This window comes from Periplaneta americana, chromosome 11, assembly GCF_040183065.1.
Source record: "Periplaneta americana isolate PAMFEO1 chromosome 11, P.americana_PAMFEO1_priV1, whole genome shotgun sequence".
In the NCBI taxonomy this organism is placed as follows: domain Eukaryota; kingdom Metazoa; phylum Arthropoda; class Insecta; order Blattodea; family Blattidae; genus Periplaneta; species Periplaneta americana.
In genome coordinates, this window is record NC_091127.1 from 12,375,001 (window position 1) to 12,390,630 (window position 15,630).

General features: G+C 35.3%; 1 protein-coding gene across 3 annotated transcripts in view; it reads right to left on the reverse strand.

The window, feature by feature from the left end:
* Positions 1-15,630, reverse strand: part of LOC138708810 (organic cation transporter protein-like) — a 145,388-nt gene that overhangs the window by 18,896 nt on the left and 110,862 nt on the right. For all 3 annotated transcript variants that reach the window (XM_069839004.1, XM_069839005.1, XM_069839003.1), the window contains exon 6: positions 6,702-6,843. In XM_069839004.1, the coding sequence (XP_069695105.1) occupies positions 6,702-6,843 (142 nt within the window). The remainder of the gene's footprint in view (positions 1-6,701; positions 6,844-15,630) is intronic.

Genomic DNA, 15,630 nt, shown 5'->3' on the forward strand with positions numbered 1-15,630 from the left:
CAATATAGTAATAATTATAAATTGGAAACTTACCACTGCAATTTCACCTAAATTGCACTGTTAATTATTGTGTTTAAATATTTGCAAAAATTAAGTAAACTCTACAACTCCACTAAAGTTACTGCATTCGTGTGCAAGTAACATTAAGGAAGCCGTGAAAAAATCAACAAGATTCCAGACTCATCATAGACTGGGGGGGGGGGGAAAGACACGTATATCACGGCCTGCTGGAGTATAGTAAACACAGAAAACATTTTAAAGCAACAATGTTGAAGATAGATATTTTTGTTTTGCAGATTTGCCGTCATTGAACAGAAACCAAGATGGAGATTTCATTGTAACTAATTAGAAATTCCTCTTTCAGGTATGTAATAAACGAGCGGTATGTTTTCTTTCAATTCTCGGAAATTAAAAAAGCTCAACTACGTTTCGCTTTTTCAAACTTTTCCTCGAACATGAAAACTTCAACATACCGCTCTTATAACGCATATTACTATTAACATGAGGTAAACAGTTTGATTTTTCAGTAATGCAAAAAGTCACAAAATCATTCGACTTAAAAGACGCATTAATTATTATACTTCGTTTGCATCGTTTTCCTGATAAATTGATTGCATATATTGAATTTGAGTAGCCTTAAGCCCGTCCAATAGTCAGGAGAATTCAAACAAATATACATAAAGACGGCGTGCTGCTTGCTATCTGCAGATAGGCTATGCTAGAGCCTCCAGCGGTGTGACTTCAGAGAATAATTTATGTCTCTCATTTCGAGAAGATGAGGCGTTGTGCCTGTCCATTGTCACAATTTCAAGGCCACATGTAATTCTCTTAATTGTGGGAAATTTTTCTATATCGCGATGCTTTTATTTTCGGCCAGCGCGCGTGCAATGAGCATTGTTTACAGTCTTTGGAGCGCATACCGACTTCAACATTTTCGTTAGTTTTAATTACACATGACACTTTAAGAATAATTAACTTAATCGGTTATTTTTTGACACAAACTACGTCTTCCCCCCTCCACTAACTAGTAAATTTCAACTGCTTACTCTTTTCTTCTCTCTCTCTCTATCTCTCTCTCTTTTTACGGAGCAGACACGAAGGCTTATACTGCAACCTAAGGTTTATTGTCCTCTCCACTCTTCTTCTGAGAATGATACTTGTAGCCGAACGGCCGCGCTCTTGTACAAGCACAGCACGTCACACCGTGAAGTTAATCCGGACTATGATATTAATGATAATGATGTGTGAATTAATAATGACGAAATGAGTGAGATTCAACACCGAAAGTTACCCAGCATTTCTGCTTCAGTTGGTTGAGGAGAAACCCAGAAAAAAACTCCAACCAGGATTTGAACCCGGACCCGCTCGTTTCACGGTCAGATGTGCTAACCGTTACTCTACAGCGGTGGACATGCTTACTCTTACTGTAACAATGAGCCACAGTCGAATTTTAATGCTGTTAGTAGTTAAGCCATGAACTAATATAACTTGTGTGACCACGCCCAATGACGCTTCCTTCCCTCCCTACGGGCATGAGGGCGCTGAAATGAGTATAAAATTAACCGTGTCGAGCTGCCTCTCTCTGTAATATCTCGGCATCGAGACCAGCTACCACTGGTTTGATTTGTAATCGCGGGCTCTATTATATTAAAGTGGCAAATGTCACGTACGATACACTTTGAATGAAACATAGTAAACTATTTATGAGCTAGGACTAATTTCGGAATGCCACTTTATGTGATGAGAAAATGTAGGCGTGTTGAATGTATTTCAATAAATTACTTCTCTTATCATAGATCCATACTCTCCATTTATAAACCGAAACAAAAATAAAACATTCAAACCAACACAACTGTAGTTTCATTCCCGAAATTGTGTATCCCTGATAAAGCGCAGGTTTTTTTTTTTTTTTTTTTTTGTTACTGGCATGTGTATTTCAATAAATCTGCAAAGTAAGGTAGCAAATAAGGTACCGGTAACAGTTGTGGTGATAGTCAACGACGTTCGATACGTTATATAAAGTTTCCCTATTCATTCCAAGGATGGATGGCTGGCTGGATGATAGATGGATAGAGCAAACCAGCGAAGAGAATTTGGACCACGTGTACTAGCCCCGTTCTGCTATCTCCGAAGTTTAAATTTGACATGGACGAGAAATGGTCTGTGTATTCTACCTACAGTTCTCTTTTAAGGATAGATTATTTTATGTGTTGTAAATCTTTGCAGGCCTTCCAGCTTTTTTCTTCGAAGTAAACTATGCAAAGTGTTTTATCACCTTTAAGGTTCATCGTCCTCGGTCGAGTTTGAACGCTTGAACTTCGGACCCAATGGGAAGCTGGTAATCATAAGGATACAGAGGACCATCTATCACTCCATGGTTTACGTATTTGTTTGTTTGTTTTGGCTTCTCTCGAGATTTTATGTATCAATTGCTTTGCGATACTTCTGTTTATTTACTATAGGGATGAGGAAAGTTGATAGTATAAATAAATAAATAAATATAAACAAATAAATAACATTAATTAAGTAAATAAATAAAATTAAATAAGTAAATAAGTAAACAAAATTAAATAACTAAATAAATAAAATTAAATAAGTAAATAAATAAACAAAATTAAATAAGTAAATAAATAAAATTAAATAAGTAAATAAATAAACAAAATTAAATAAGTAAATAAATAAATAAAATTAAATAAGTATATAAGTAAATAAAATCAAATAAATAAATAAACTTAAATAAGTAAATAAATAAATAAAATTAAATAAGTAAAGAAATAAAATGAAATAAGTATATAAATAAATAAAATTAAATAAATTAATTAATTAAATAAGTAAATAAATAAAATTAAATAAGTAAATAAATAAATAAAATTAAATCAGTAAATAAATAAATTAAATTAAATAAGTAAATAAATAAATAAATACATAAAATTAAATAAGTAAATAAATAAAAAAAGGTAAAAAGGTATCCCCGTAACATGCCATGAAGGCACTTGGGGGGCATGGAGGTAGAGCCCCATGCTTTCCATGACCTCGGCACTAGAATGAGGTGGTGTGGTCGGCACCACGCTCTGACCGCCTTTTACCCCCGGGAAAGACCCGGTACTCAATTTTATAGGAGGCTGAGTGAACCTCGGGGCCGTTCTGAAAGTTTGGCAACGAGAAAAAATCCTGTCACCACCTGGGATCGAACCCCGGACCTTCCAGTCCGTAAATAAATAAAATTGAATAAGTAAATAAATAAAATTAAATAAGTAAATAAATAAATAAAATTAAATCAGTAAATAAATAAAGAAATAAAATTAAATAAGTAAATAAATAAAATTAAATAAGTAAATAAATAAAATTAAATAAGTAAATAAATAAGTAAATACAATTAAATAAGTAAATAAATACACTGCATCCCATTAGGGCAAGGGCCTCCAACATCAAGCAGGGTAAGCTCTCCTTATACTCGCCTGGGGAGCTATTCCTGACGTGTCCATTGTACTGGTTAAAAAGTTATTACCCTCATGCTTAACGATTGTTCATTTACTGTCTCTAATGTTGTCCATTTTCAGCCACTAGAGGTTATGCTTAGTAACAGTATGACATCTTTAATAGGTACTGGTACTATTGGAGGGACGTAACTACGACCCAGTACTACGACCTTGTAGCTCTCTCTTATGTCATACTCCTGTGCATATCTCTGTCTGTTAATTTATTGACAATCGTAGAGCGAAAAGATTTCATTTTCAAGTCTCTACACTAGCAAGTCGGCGGCAAGTTTTCTTGTTCATGTCATTGACGATCGATCACTGAGTGCAACGGTCTACAATTATATGAGTAACGTGTAGCTTCAAACACTATTAACGCGTCATGGTCGTTTTCTAAGAAAATACTACGCAGCTAAACGTTAATATCTCGTCTAAAATCCGTAACATCAGCCTTAGAATCAGACGCTTTCAATGAGCTCTTTAAGAAAGGCAATAAAAATGCAAAGCCATCAATGAGTTCATCGATGACTTAATATTCTTTATTGCTCTCTCAATTAATATCACTCAATAAAAGAATTGTATTCCAATGGATACCATCACATTGTGGAATCCTGGTAAACTTGAATGCGGATGCTTTAGCAAAGAAGGGCAGCACTGCTACTTACAGACCTGTTACTAAATCTACGTATTACTCTGTGAAGAGATTTATTAAATCTACATACTTAGACTTCAACAAACAAAATTTGATAACACAAGGGAAAAAATGGAACTCTCTGCATCATAATCCACAGTTAATTCCCGATTTACCACGCAAATCGTCTGTAGCTGCATTTAGATTGGCAACAGGCCATGATTGTTTGGCCAAACACCTGCATGGAATTGGAGTATATCAGTCCCCTAACTGCCCATTGTGCAACTCAAACCAAGAAATGGATTCGGAACACTTCCAAATCTGTGCTTCAGTGGCTGGCCATGATAATATCTTTGAAAAATATTGGAGTACAAGAGGTCAAATGACTTTATTGTCAAACGCCTGGCATTAGAAAACAACAACATATTCCTTATTTAGTATACACAAACTCAATTGCAGAATTTGTTTTATAGTGTTTTACGGAATACGTCTTGTGCATAGAAATTCTCATTGTAACTAATTTACATCCGTACAAGCCAATATCGATTTTGGTGCCAATTTATTTGAATTTTTCTACATTCCAGGAAGCCTCGATTTAATAAAACGTATTTCGATCATTCTGAGACATAGTTTAGCCGTGCGGTCATGGATACAGCCATATATTCTTCATGGTGAATGTCTTTTACACTTATAATTTCTGACAATTATGAATGTTTGAATTATGTCATCGACTATAAAGTAAGAAGTCAAAGCCGTCTGTGAGCAGCGAAAGTTTATTACTATTGAGGCTGTAGCTAATGCGGGTTAGTTACGCGTGACGTACTGTACTTCACTTGTTTTATTTTCAACATAAAAAAGGCAGTTGGTAGTTCCAAATTGCATCGCGCTCGTTAAAATAAGTGACTGTTCCTTCTAACAAAGAAGTTCGCTCGCTCATTTTCTGTACGTCTATGTACCGAACTGAAGAGGTAGAGTTGCAGTTCAGAGGAACGGGAGTAGTCTGGGTTTCCATCCATGTGTTGATGCTCTCCTACTACTTGCAAGTTCCATCTTCAGGGTCACGGTATCCACGACCTGAAGAACTGTCCACTCTGTTATGGCCGGCTAGCCCAACTTAATAGGTCTATGTTCAGCGTTTCGGAACTGTTTACTGGTTATGCTAGCGTTGCATAAGGCACTCCTCAGACAGCAGAGGCCTCTGACAATTTTTTTTTATTTTAGTAGGTTATTTTACGACGCTTTATCAACAGCTTAGGTTAATTAGCGTCTGACAGACAAAACGATGACTTATTTTGTATTTGCAAATTTGCAGGTGAATAAAGAAACTGTTTTAAAAATTAATTTTTCTCCAAATAGACAAACTTTTTATACAGGGTATTAACGATATAATAGTACATTATGCAACGAGCCTACAATGATAGTAATTAAGACGCAAGTATGGATATTTATGAAACGAGCGCAAGCGAGTTTCATAATATTCATACGAGCGTCTTAATTACCATTATAGGCAAGTTTCATACAACTTTTTATGCTGGACCATATTTCTAACTTGAAATTATCGGTATTCAGATGTATACATTTTATTTGTATCTGACAAGATCGGAAGTGACCTTGTTCTAGGTCGTGAATTGTGAGATGTGCGCAGACGCGAAAGTATTGATTTTTTCCGAGGAACAATAATGTCATTGATCTTGATGTAATCCCGTTAAACTTGGTATAACCTTGATTATTGAATTCGACATTGAAAGACGAGATGACAAATTGAATTTATTTGAATATTATTTACAATTAACGCTAATTATTATAGTAACAGAACATAATCTTCTGTGACAGTATTGGATTTCCAGCCTGCGTGACTTTTCGCTAATTCTTTTATAACGGTACAAAGCTGACTTGTCATTGGCTGAACACCTGTAAGCTGAGTTGTCATTGGCTGAACACCTGTACTTTAATGAGTAGGTGTACTTTAATGACATGCATTAAAGGACTGCTACCAGGTGTATAATTACTACATTTCGGCATGGTCGAGCATAAACTACCAAATTAAACACACTGTACACCTCGGTCTACTAAACTTGATGTGTAGTGAAATTTTATTTTTATTCTATTTTTGTTTTTGATTCCTAAAATATTCCTGCAATTGTGTGCACTTTCTCGCAAGCAGTACATAGGTGTATCGTAATCATAATTTCCACTTGTATTCTCAAAAGTAGTTCCAATTTAAATAGCACTAATACATATAGTCTATTATTAGTCTTCTTTCATGGTAGAGAATACTTGACAATTCACTAGTAAGTTACAAATACTAGTACTTTTGTGGAACACGTCGGTGTACGTCAGTCTACATCTTAAACAACTGCTGTAAGTTATCTATTAAGAAAGATAGTACAACTGGGTACAATAATACGAAATAACTTCCTTTCCAAAGACCAATACCTTACAATTGCATTACGTTGTAAGGATGTTTCACCACGTATGTGCTTCTATTTTGGAACATGTTATAAGATTTGTCGTTGAAGACTGGGAACATCCTGTTCGTTATGCTTAGGTTTCATAAGAATTAGCCTAGTTGCACGATGCGACCTGTGCTGTACCTTGTGAATGCTGACCGTCTGAATCTTCTGAGCGATGTTGGTGGTATCCAGTTTGTTACACTTGGCGGCTTGTTCCAGTATGCTCACTGCTTCTTCGTCCCGGCCTGTGGCCAATAGCCAGCGAGGTGATTCTGGAAGCAACCTGGAAAAATAATAAAATGCAGAAATATTGTACATTATTTGACCCTACCAAAGTAAAACTATAATAATAATAATAATAATAATAATAATAATAATAATAATAATAATAATAATAATAATAATATATTGTCCACACCTGTGCAGTAACGGTTAGCGCGACTGGCCGCGAAACCACGTGGGCCACGTGAGTTCGAATCCCGGTCGGGGCAAGTTACCTGGTTGAGATTTTTTCCGAGGTTTTCCCTCAATCCAATATGAGCAAATGCTGGGTAACTATCGGTGTTGGACCCCAGACTCATTTCACCGACATTATCACCTTCATTTCATTAAGACGCTAAATAACCTGAGATGTTGATACAGCGTCGTAAAATAACCTACTAAAAATAATATAATATTAATAGTAATATGGAATACTCGTAGTAGTAATCAGACCTGGAGCCTATTCCACAAAGGTATGGTGTTGTATGTACAGCTGTCAAAAAAACAAGTGGCCGCACTCGTGAACAGCGAATATTTTCAAAGTCCACTTCGGGTCGCGGCGATGTTACACGATGCATGTGCTTGTACAAGCAGTTCCCGAACTATGAAAGTGTTTCATGTCTGCGCCTCGTAGGCCAGCGGTAGAGTGCTTGTTTAGTGATTCAAAGGTTGTGGGTTCGGGCCTTCTTCAAGTTTTCATTTTATTTTTTAATCGTTCTTTAGCGATGTAAATGCTATTCATATTATCATTTATATTCAGTTATCGTTCTTTATGGATATCACGTTATTTATATTTTGTTATCGTTCTTTAGAGATATGAATAAAATTCAAGTCATCATTTGTATTCTGTTATCGTTTTATAACGATATGAATAACAATTTTTATTATTGTATCTCCAATGGTGGTTGGCCCTATTTTACATATGTATGTTAGGGCTATAGTTTCATACACAAAAAAGATAAGCATAAATAAAAATAGAAAAGAAAATTAAATTAGCTTACGCGATGTAAACAAAACATAAACAAACCGTAAATTAGGCATTGCGATTGCAAAATAAATATCAGGTATCAATTTGAAACATACAAAAACATTAACAACACACATACGTAACACTTCTATAACACAAATATGCAGCTTTCCGTACCATATATCATAAATTAATACACAATAGTCACACAAACACAATCAAACTATAATTACGACATTGCGACGACATCAAGCATTACATAGCTGACTCACATACATAACAAATCAAGCATCCGTTACAACACATACACTTCAACATAGTAACCACACTTTTAAAAGTTACAAATTTGGCTCCAAGAAGAATAAATAGGACACTGTTACTAATTACTATTCTTCTACAATTTCTTAAATACATCTGTAATAAATCTGTGAAATTCCGATATGAATAATATTCACGTTTTTTATATTGTTATCGTTCTTTAGCGATATAGATAATATTCAAGTTATCATTTATATTCTGTTTTCCTTCATTAGCATTATAAAATAATATTCAAGTTATTTATATTGTTATTGTCCTTTCGCAATATAAATAATCTGTATTTTATGTAAGTAATTATTATAACACAAATAACCATCCTTCTTTGTAAAATAGGTTATTTTATTTAGATAATTAAATAAGTATTATATAATATCTTATATTAATTAAACAAACCGATATTTATCATTTATATTCTGTTATCGTTCTTTAGTGATACTGTGTAAATAATATTCTAGTTATTTATATTGTAATCGTTCTTTAGCGATATAAATAACATAAATTTAATATTAGGTTTCGAAAAATCCAGTTGCATAATACTTCTATTAGTTTTTCTTTTTGTATTATTACATTATACTATCTTGAACCACAATAAAATGAAAAGGAGTAACGAGGAATTGAACCTGAGACGTTGACATATAAATTTTCACATTCGTCCGCTGAGCTACGAGGGCAAAAGTGTGGAAACATTTTCGGAAAAATTGGCCCAATCACACTCTAAGATTTTCTGATGATTCGTAGAAGCTAGTCCAGGATGCGGGGGGCAAAGGCTAATTGAGATTTCCGGTCTCAGATCGGGTCAAACATCCTGATAGAATTAATATTTAACCCTTGCCGTGACTTTCGGTGAAGTCCGGAGGGCCCAATTAGTCAAATCCACTCTCCTCATCTCCATGCTTGGGTCCCCTGGAATTTAATAAGATGCGAAAGAGATAGTGGTGTGCGGAAAGCAACGGGATGTTACCGCATTTAGGCCTATCCTTCCCAAGAAAAACTGCAAACATAAACAAAGGAAGCTTTTAATAGAAGAAGAAGGATATTCTGCGGACCTCTGGAAAAATAACTAAGGAAGAGACTAGTGAAATGCTTTGTGTGGAGTGTGGCATTGTATGGGGAAGGAACATGGACATTACGACGAAATGAAGAGAAACGAATTGAAGCATTTGAAATGTGGATGTGGTGAAGAACGGTGCGTGTGAAGTGGACAGACAGAATAAGAAATAAAATTGTGTTTGAAAAAGTGAGTGAAGAAAGAATAATGCTGAAACTGATTAGAAAGAGAAAAAGGAATTGGTTGGGTCTCTGGTTGAAAAGAATAATAGAAGACATTAGGATATGTGGATCATATGCGGAGACTAAGAGGAAGGCAGAAAATAGGAAAGATTGGAGATTGCTGGGTTTGCAAAGAAAGACCTGCCCATGGACAGAACACTTATGTATGTGGGTATGTTCAGAATGCCTGGAATATCGTGTCTAAGAACAGTCGCTATTTGCAAAGACTAGTCGATTCCATGCCCACTCGACTGCAAGATGATCGAGATAAGAGGAAGATAGACTAAATATTGAATTGTGGCTTTTTGTTTTGTTTTTTGAACGCTTAATTGTTTGAATGTTTTAAGGCCGACGCCAGTAAATTTGTTTTGTTTATGCCACGAAAGATATTTTTATTGAGAATAAAATCTTTTTTCTTTCCATTTGCAGCCACAATATCATAATGATAAAGTCATGGCATAATATATTAATGAACCTGATGTTAATTACTAAAATAATCGTAAAAGAGAAAGGAGCCATTATGTATAGTTTGTCTCTCTCAAAAACATAACAAAAAAGAACATAAAAAGCACGAGGTTGTAGTCGGACGCAGGACCTCATGAATAAGAGGCCTGAACGCTACCATTACCGTATCGAATCACAGAATGAATACTTCAATTATAACTGTAGATATCAGGCAACGTGGTCCAACAACATGTAACATCGCCTGTCTCCGAATTATAGCGAAGATACCCGAAGGGAACTTTGTTCCAGGAGAGCGGCCACTTTTTTTTTTTGACAGCTGTACATTACAAATTACTGATAAAGTTGTTGTAAAGTATGGAGTTGTATCTTTCCGTTCCACGAAAGAATAAAAGTGAGTTTTACATTACCAATGAATCGCTACTAGTGACGTAATATCAATAAATACTACGTCATAACATGAAGCAGCTGGTTATCTTCGTATTTCATTCATCGAATTAGGTTATGTTTGTCTCTTTATTCGTAATGTATTTTAGGTTATACAGCAAATATTCGTAGATTGTATTCATTTCGTAACCCTGCAATGTTATTTATTTTAGTTTACTTCTTTAATAATGAAAAATTTACTTCCTTATTACAATCACATTCTTCCGCGATCCCCACATAATGCTCCGTGATAGTTTCTCATATAGACAACAGATGCTGCTAATAACGATCTTCACTCCCACCTAATTGTTACGAAATTGCAAACACTGCAAAATTATTGAAATGGTGTCAAAGGAAATGAAATTGTTTCTTTTGAAGGGGATAGAAGCAAGAAATGATATTCTGTAGCACATATTTATCAAAATGTATCTTAATAATATGAAATAAATATATTTAAATAGCACTAGTATATGTAGCCTACTCTTTCATGGTAGAGAATACTTGACAGTTCACTAGTAAATTACAAATACTAGTACTTTTGTGGAACATAATCATGGAAATTCACTGGTAATTTGTAATTATGGAGTGGTAAAATACTACTGTAGAAAAGTCTTCTATGGAACAGAAACTCTAGTAGTTTTACTACTTACTAGAGAATTAACTTGTAATAATTTTATTATACAATACCATACCTTTGTGGAATAGGCTCCTGTACTACTTAGCTTCTTTCGGAGAAGTGTTCAATAAATTTCTTCTGTACTGACTGTCGGTTTATTTAGAAAGACTTCGTTTGGAATACTAACACTATTATATTATCATTCATTTCGTGTATTTCTAGTTCTAATCCATTCTCATAGTTTCTGTCGTGTCCAGTCTTCATCTCTATTCATTTTCCAGTTAGTTGCTAGGCAATGGACGATTTGTTGTTGGTATTGTTTTGAGACGTATTAAATAAATTCAAGAACCATTTAACAGCATGTCTGTTTGCGAGTGTGCCAATTAGGTCTATCTTCAGCTTCTTATTGGAAATGTGAGATGACACAATCGTAATTAGTGCTTCAGCGTTTCTTTTGGAGATAGAAAAAAAGGCATGGGTGGTCGTACGCGGATGACGTCAAAGTAGTTACAAGCATCATGTTTAGGTGCAGCATGAAAATCGAAGAATATTATGGCCAGTAAAAAATCGATCATACGGGAATAAATAATTAAGAGTTTTTAATTCATTAAAAAAAGTGAAACTGAGAACTTCAATACAAATTAATTTTATTTCCTAGAATATATCTAACTGCAAATTAAATACAATAATAAATAAGTAAATAAATACATAAATAAACAAGAAAATAAGGAAAGAAAGAAAGAAAGAAACTCACCAGCAATATCCTTAATATTTGAGCCGTTTTCAAGACGTTGAGTAATATTTACTTTATCAGAAATACTCAGACGTGAACGTGTTTGTGACATGATGCCTTACCGGTATGCTGGGGCTTGGATTCTCGTCACAACAACAGACCACTGGAATATGTTTCTGCTTCCTTTAGACTCAAACTCATTCTACTAAATCGGCGGAGCTGTGTACTCTTTTTTTTTTAATTTGGGCCCAATTTTTTTTTAATTAATCTCGAATTTAAATTGTTGCAATAATGATATTTCTGCATACAACAAATGAAAAATGTGCATCAATTATGAAAAGAATTCAAATTATACCATTTTCTCTCGTTAGCTAATATGACGTGCGTAATCGGTGTAATGATTGAATACCAGTAATACGAAATAGCTGCGTCGTTGTTTTATTACGTGGACGTTGCTATAGTAACCGATCCCCGAAGCTGCACCTCATGTCAGGTAACGTGAGCTCGATGATGGATCGTTCGTATGACCTCGAAAATGAAAGTCGTAGGAATTGACTTAGTGAATCGTAACGGTGTTGCTCATCACTACCTCGAGGGCCAGGGTTTGCACCCCAGGGAACCACAGAAGCAGTCGGTGAGGCAAGTGAACGTAGATTGAGAAGAATGAACTACAGAGAGAATAAGATGTGGGGATATTGGAGGTAGATCGGGAACAGTATGAGGAAAAAGAGACTAGTAGCCACAGGCATATCAGACGGTAGCGCGTTTGTCAGCTGATACGCAGTTGTGCTCGGGCGCGAGTTCAATACCCGCTTGAACTGAATACCTGATTGGATTTTTTCCCTAGGTTTTCCCCAACCCTAAGGCTAATGTCAGGTAATCTATGACGAATCCTCGGCCTCATCTCGTCAAATACCATCTCATCATCAATTCCATCGACGCTAAATAACCTAGCAGTTGATACAGCGTCCTTAAATAACCAAGTAAAAAAACAGTACAGAAGTCCATGTGGTGGCTGCGTGGTCTATACCATCACATAGGCGGGCCGGGTTCGAGTTTAGATCAGGCTTAAGATTTTGAATTGAAAAGTTTATGGTGACACTCGCAGACAAGGTCTCAGCTGGGGTTTCCCCAGAATTCTCTCATTTCCTCATAATAGAAAGCAACATCATTCCGTCCGATATTTATTTCATAGTATTTCCCGATCGTCGACGTAGGGCAGTGATGTCAAAGCAAGTGCATTTTTCTGACCTTGACGTCTTGCGCGGGCAGCAAGCGCTAAGTATGGAAAGAGGAAGGGTTGTTTATATGAATAAGCAACTTGTTGGATTAAGAAAACAGTGGTGCACAAACTTCAGACGGAACGTGAAATTTTATGTCGTTATTTTTATATGGCTTCTTTCTGTTTAATATTATCTATATTGTCTGTAAAACAAAAGCATTAACACTGATTTCTTAATATTGCATTTGCGTTTTAAATCTTAATAACATAATAGAGAGTTAAGAAGGAATATTCACTTAAATTCCATAGTAGTATAATATTATACTGTATTAAGTGAATGAAACACATCATTCATAAAGAAAGTGATATTCCAAAGAAAGAGATTGAGTATGACATGATAGGTTGGAATTTATATTGATGGTGTCTTTAGCCTTACAAAAGTAATCAATAAACTAATCAAAACAATATTACAGTACAAAGAAAAGTTACCTAGGTACTGTATCTGTTTTAATTGTAACTAATATTACATAACAAAACTCTTATCGCATTATGCTTTTAAGGTGATAATTGTGAGCAACTTCCTGTCATCAGAATATTAAATTATTTTCTCGAAATCTGCTGAAGCTATAGAGCTGACATTTTTACAACACATGGGCACGTATCTTTTGCTTATGATGTAACAGTAGTTGCTTTGTTAATTCATTTCCTTACAAACAATTTCCATGCGAATATTTTCATAATTTTCAATACACTATCTTCACTAATACGTATATACGGTATATTAGATTTACGAAAACATTCTGTAAGGCTACTAAATAAATAGGCCTATACCTGAAAATTTCACTTTTCTATACGAAAAGTTGAGAAAATATTTCTTTTGAATAAAAAAATCAAACTTGTGAAAAATGAGCATTAAAATTAAAACTTACGTTCTTATAACGCACTTATACTTCTCAGGCAAATCTAAAAATTAACATGGATACAGTTTTAGTAAGTTCTCTTCCCTTTATCTATTGAATCAGTGCTGGCCATCCCTGAACATAGCTCGACCAAGCGGCATATACCACTTCTTTCATCTGTCTCTTTCCTTTCCGCTGTGAAGCGCTCAGGCTCTCCAGGGCTCTAAAGCGCGCCCTTGCTCCTGCGGGCATCAATTGACATGCCTGACGTAGGGGGAAGATCTGCACGACATTTGGATACTCGGTGAATCGTAGCGTAGTCAATGGGTTGAAATGTACTTGTTGAGGAGTCAGCAGTGGTATCAATGCTGGGTAATAAGGACTTCCCTCCCCCAATAACAAAATCATTCTAGAGGTAGCTACAGACCAGAAAAGTGTTATTATTGTTCTTGTAAATATTGTCAGTTGTAGTACATAATGGGTGCGCGCGGTAGCTCAGGCGGTAGGGGCGTTTGCTTGCGTGGGTTCGATTCCCGCTTGGACTGATAATCTGGTTGGGTCTTTTCCGAGGTTTTTCCCAATCGTAGGGCGAATGTCAGCTATGGCGAATCCTCGGCCTCATCTCGTCGAAACATCACTTCGCTATCACCAATTCCACCGACGCTAGACAATCTAGTAAGACTTGGTTATTAAGTAACGAACTTAAAAAAAGTACATAATGACTTCTTCCTGGAGTACGAGCACTGGACATTTGCGTAACCTGAATTTCTTTGTCTGTGTTATTATTAAAGGATAAGTGCTACTTTCGTGTAGCTCCAGCCTGCAATTAAATAGCTGTATCCTTCATTATTAATTTTATGCTACCGCAATAATTTTGAGGTCTGAGATTTGTAGCCTACAGGAAAGGAGAAATAACATTATACATGACTATCGTAGACACTTTTATACAACTTAAATGGAAAGCTTAAAGAGGACGACGAGAAGTATAATGAGTAATAAGATGAGGATAATAGAAGAGTGTAAGAGGAAAAACGAAAAAAGAAATAAACAAAGAAGAAAAAATAAAAACTGCAAAGAAAAAGAGGAGTAGAACGAGAAGCAGAATTTCAAGAGGATGAGAATAATGAAAAGAGAAAGAGAAGAAGATGGGGGAAAGAGAGAAGAAAATGACAGCGGGGTAAAGGAAGTAGAAAAATTGACGGATTTAAGAAAGTCCGAACGTTTATGTGAAACGACGATACTCGAACTGAAGTAATAAAATACAATATGTACTTTCTTTAACACTGTAATGCATCTTATTTAATATTCATGTATGTAGGCCTACTTAATCCATAAACCCAATATTTCATGACTTTCGTATGGAGAACTTCAAAAAACAATCTAGAGTGAGCCAGAGTGAAGTGTGATGCCAGAATATTATCTCATGCCTCCATGTTAATTTTGAATCGATGTACTCATTAGAACAAGGTAACCAGCTGATGAAGTCGTTAGCTCTGATATATTCAGTTAATGTAATCCTCTATGCATTTTCTTGAATAGAGAACAATTTAATAGAATTTGATTTAGCCATTTTTAATCGCAGCGCAAGCATATCCAGAGTTGTCCGCCATTATTTAACGAATTACTCTCAAAATAGATTGGCTGTTTGAATAAATGACTGCAAATTTTCAATTCTTGTGAACAGCTACATAAGCCGGAGATGGTAGGCCGCCCGCATATCTCAAACATTACGGCAAAGCCCGAAGAAGTGAAATCCCAACAAAGAAAATGAACGCCAATAATAAAAAAAAGCTAAGAAAATGTAAAAATAATAATAATAATAATTTTTTGAAGAAAAAAATTAGATCCTGGTCACATTCATCTTGTGACGGTCCCCATGGAAAACCACGAGAGACAA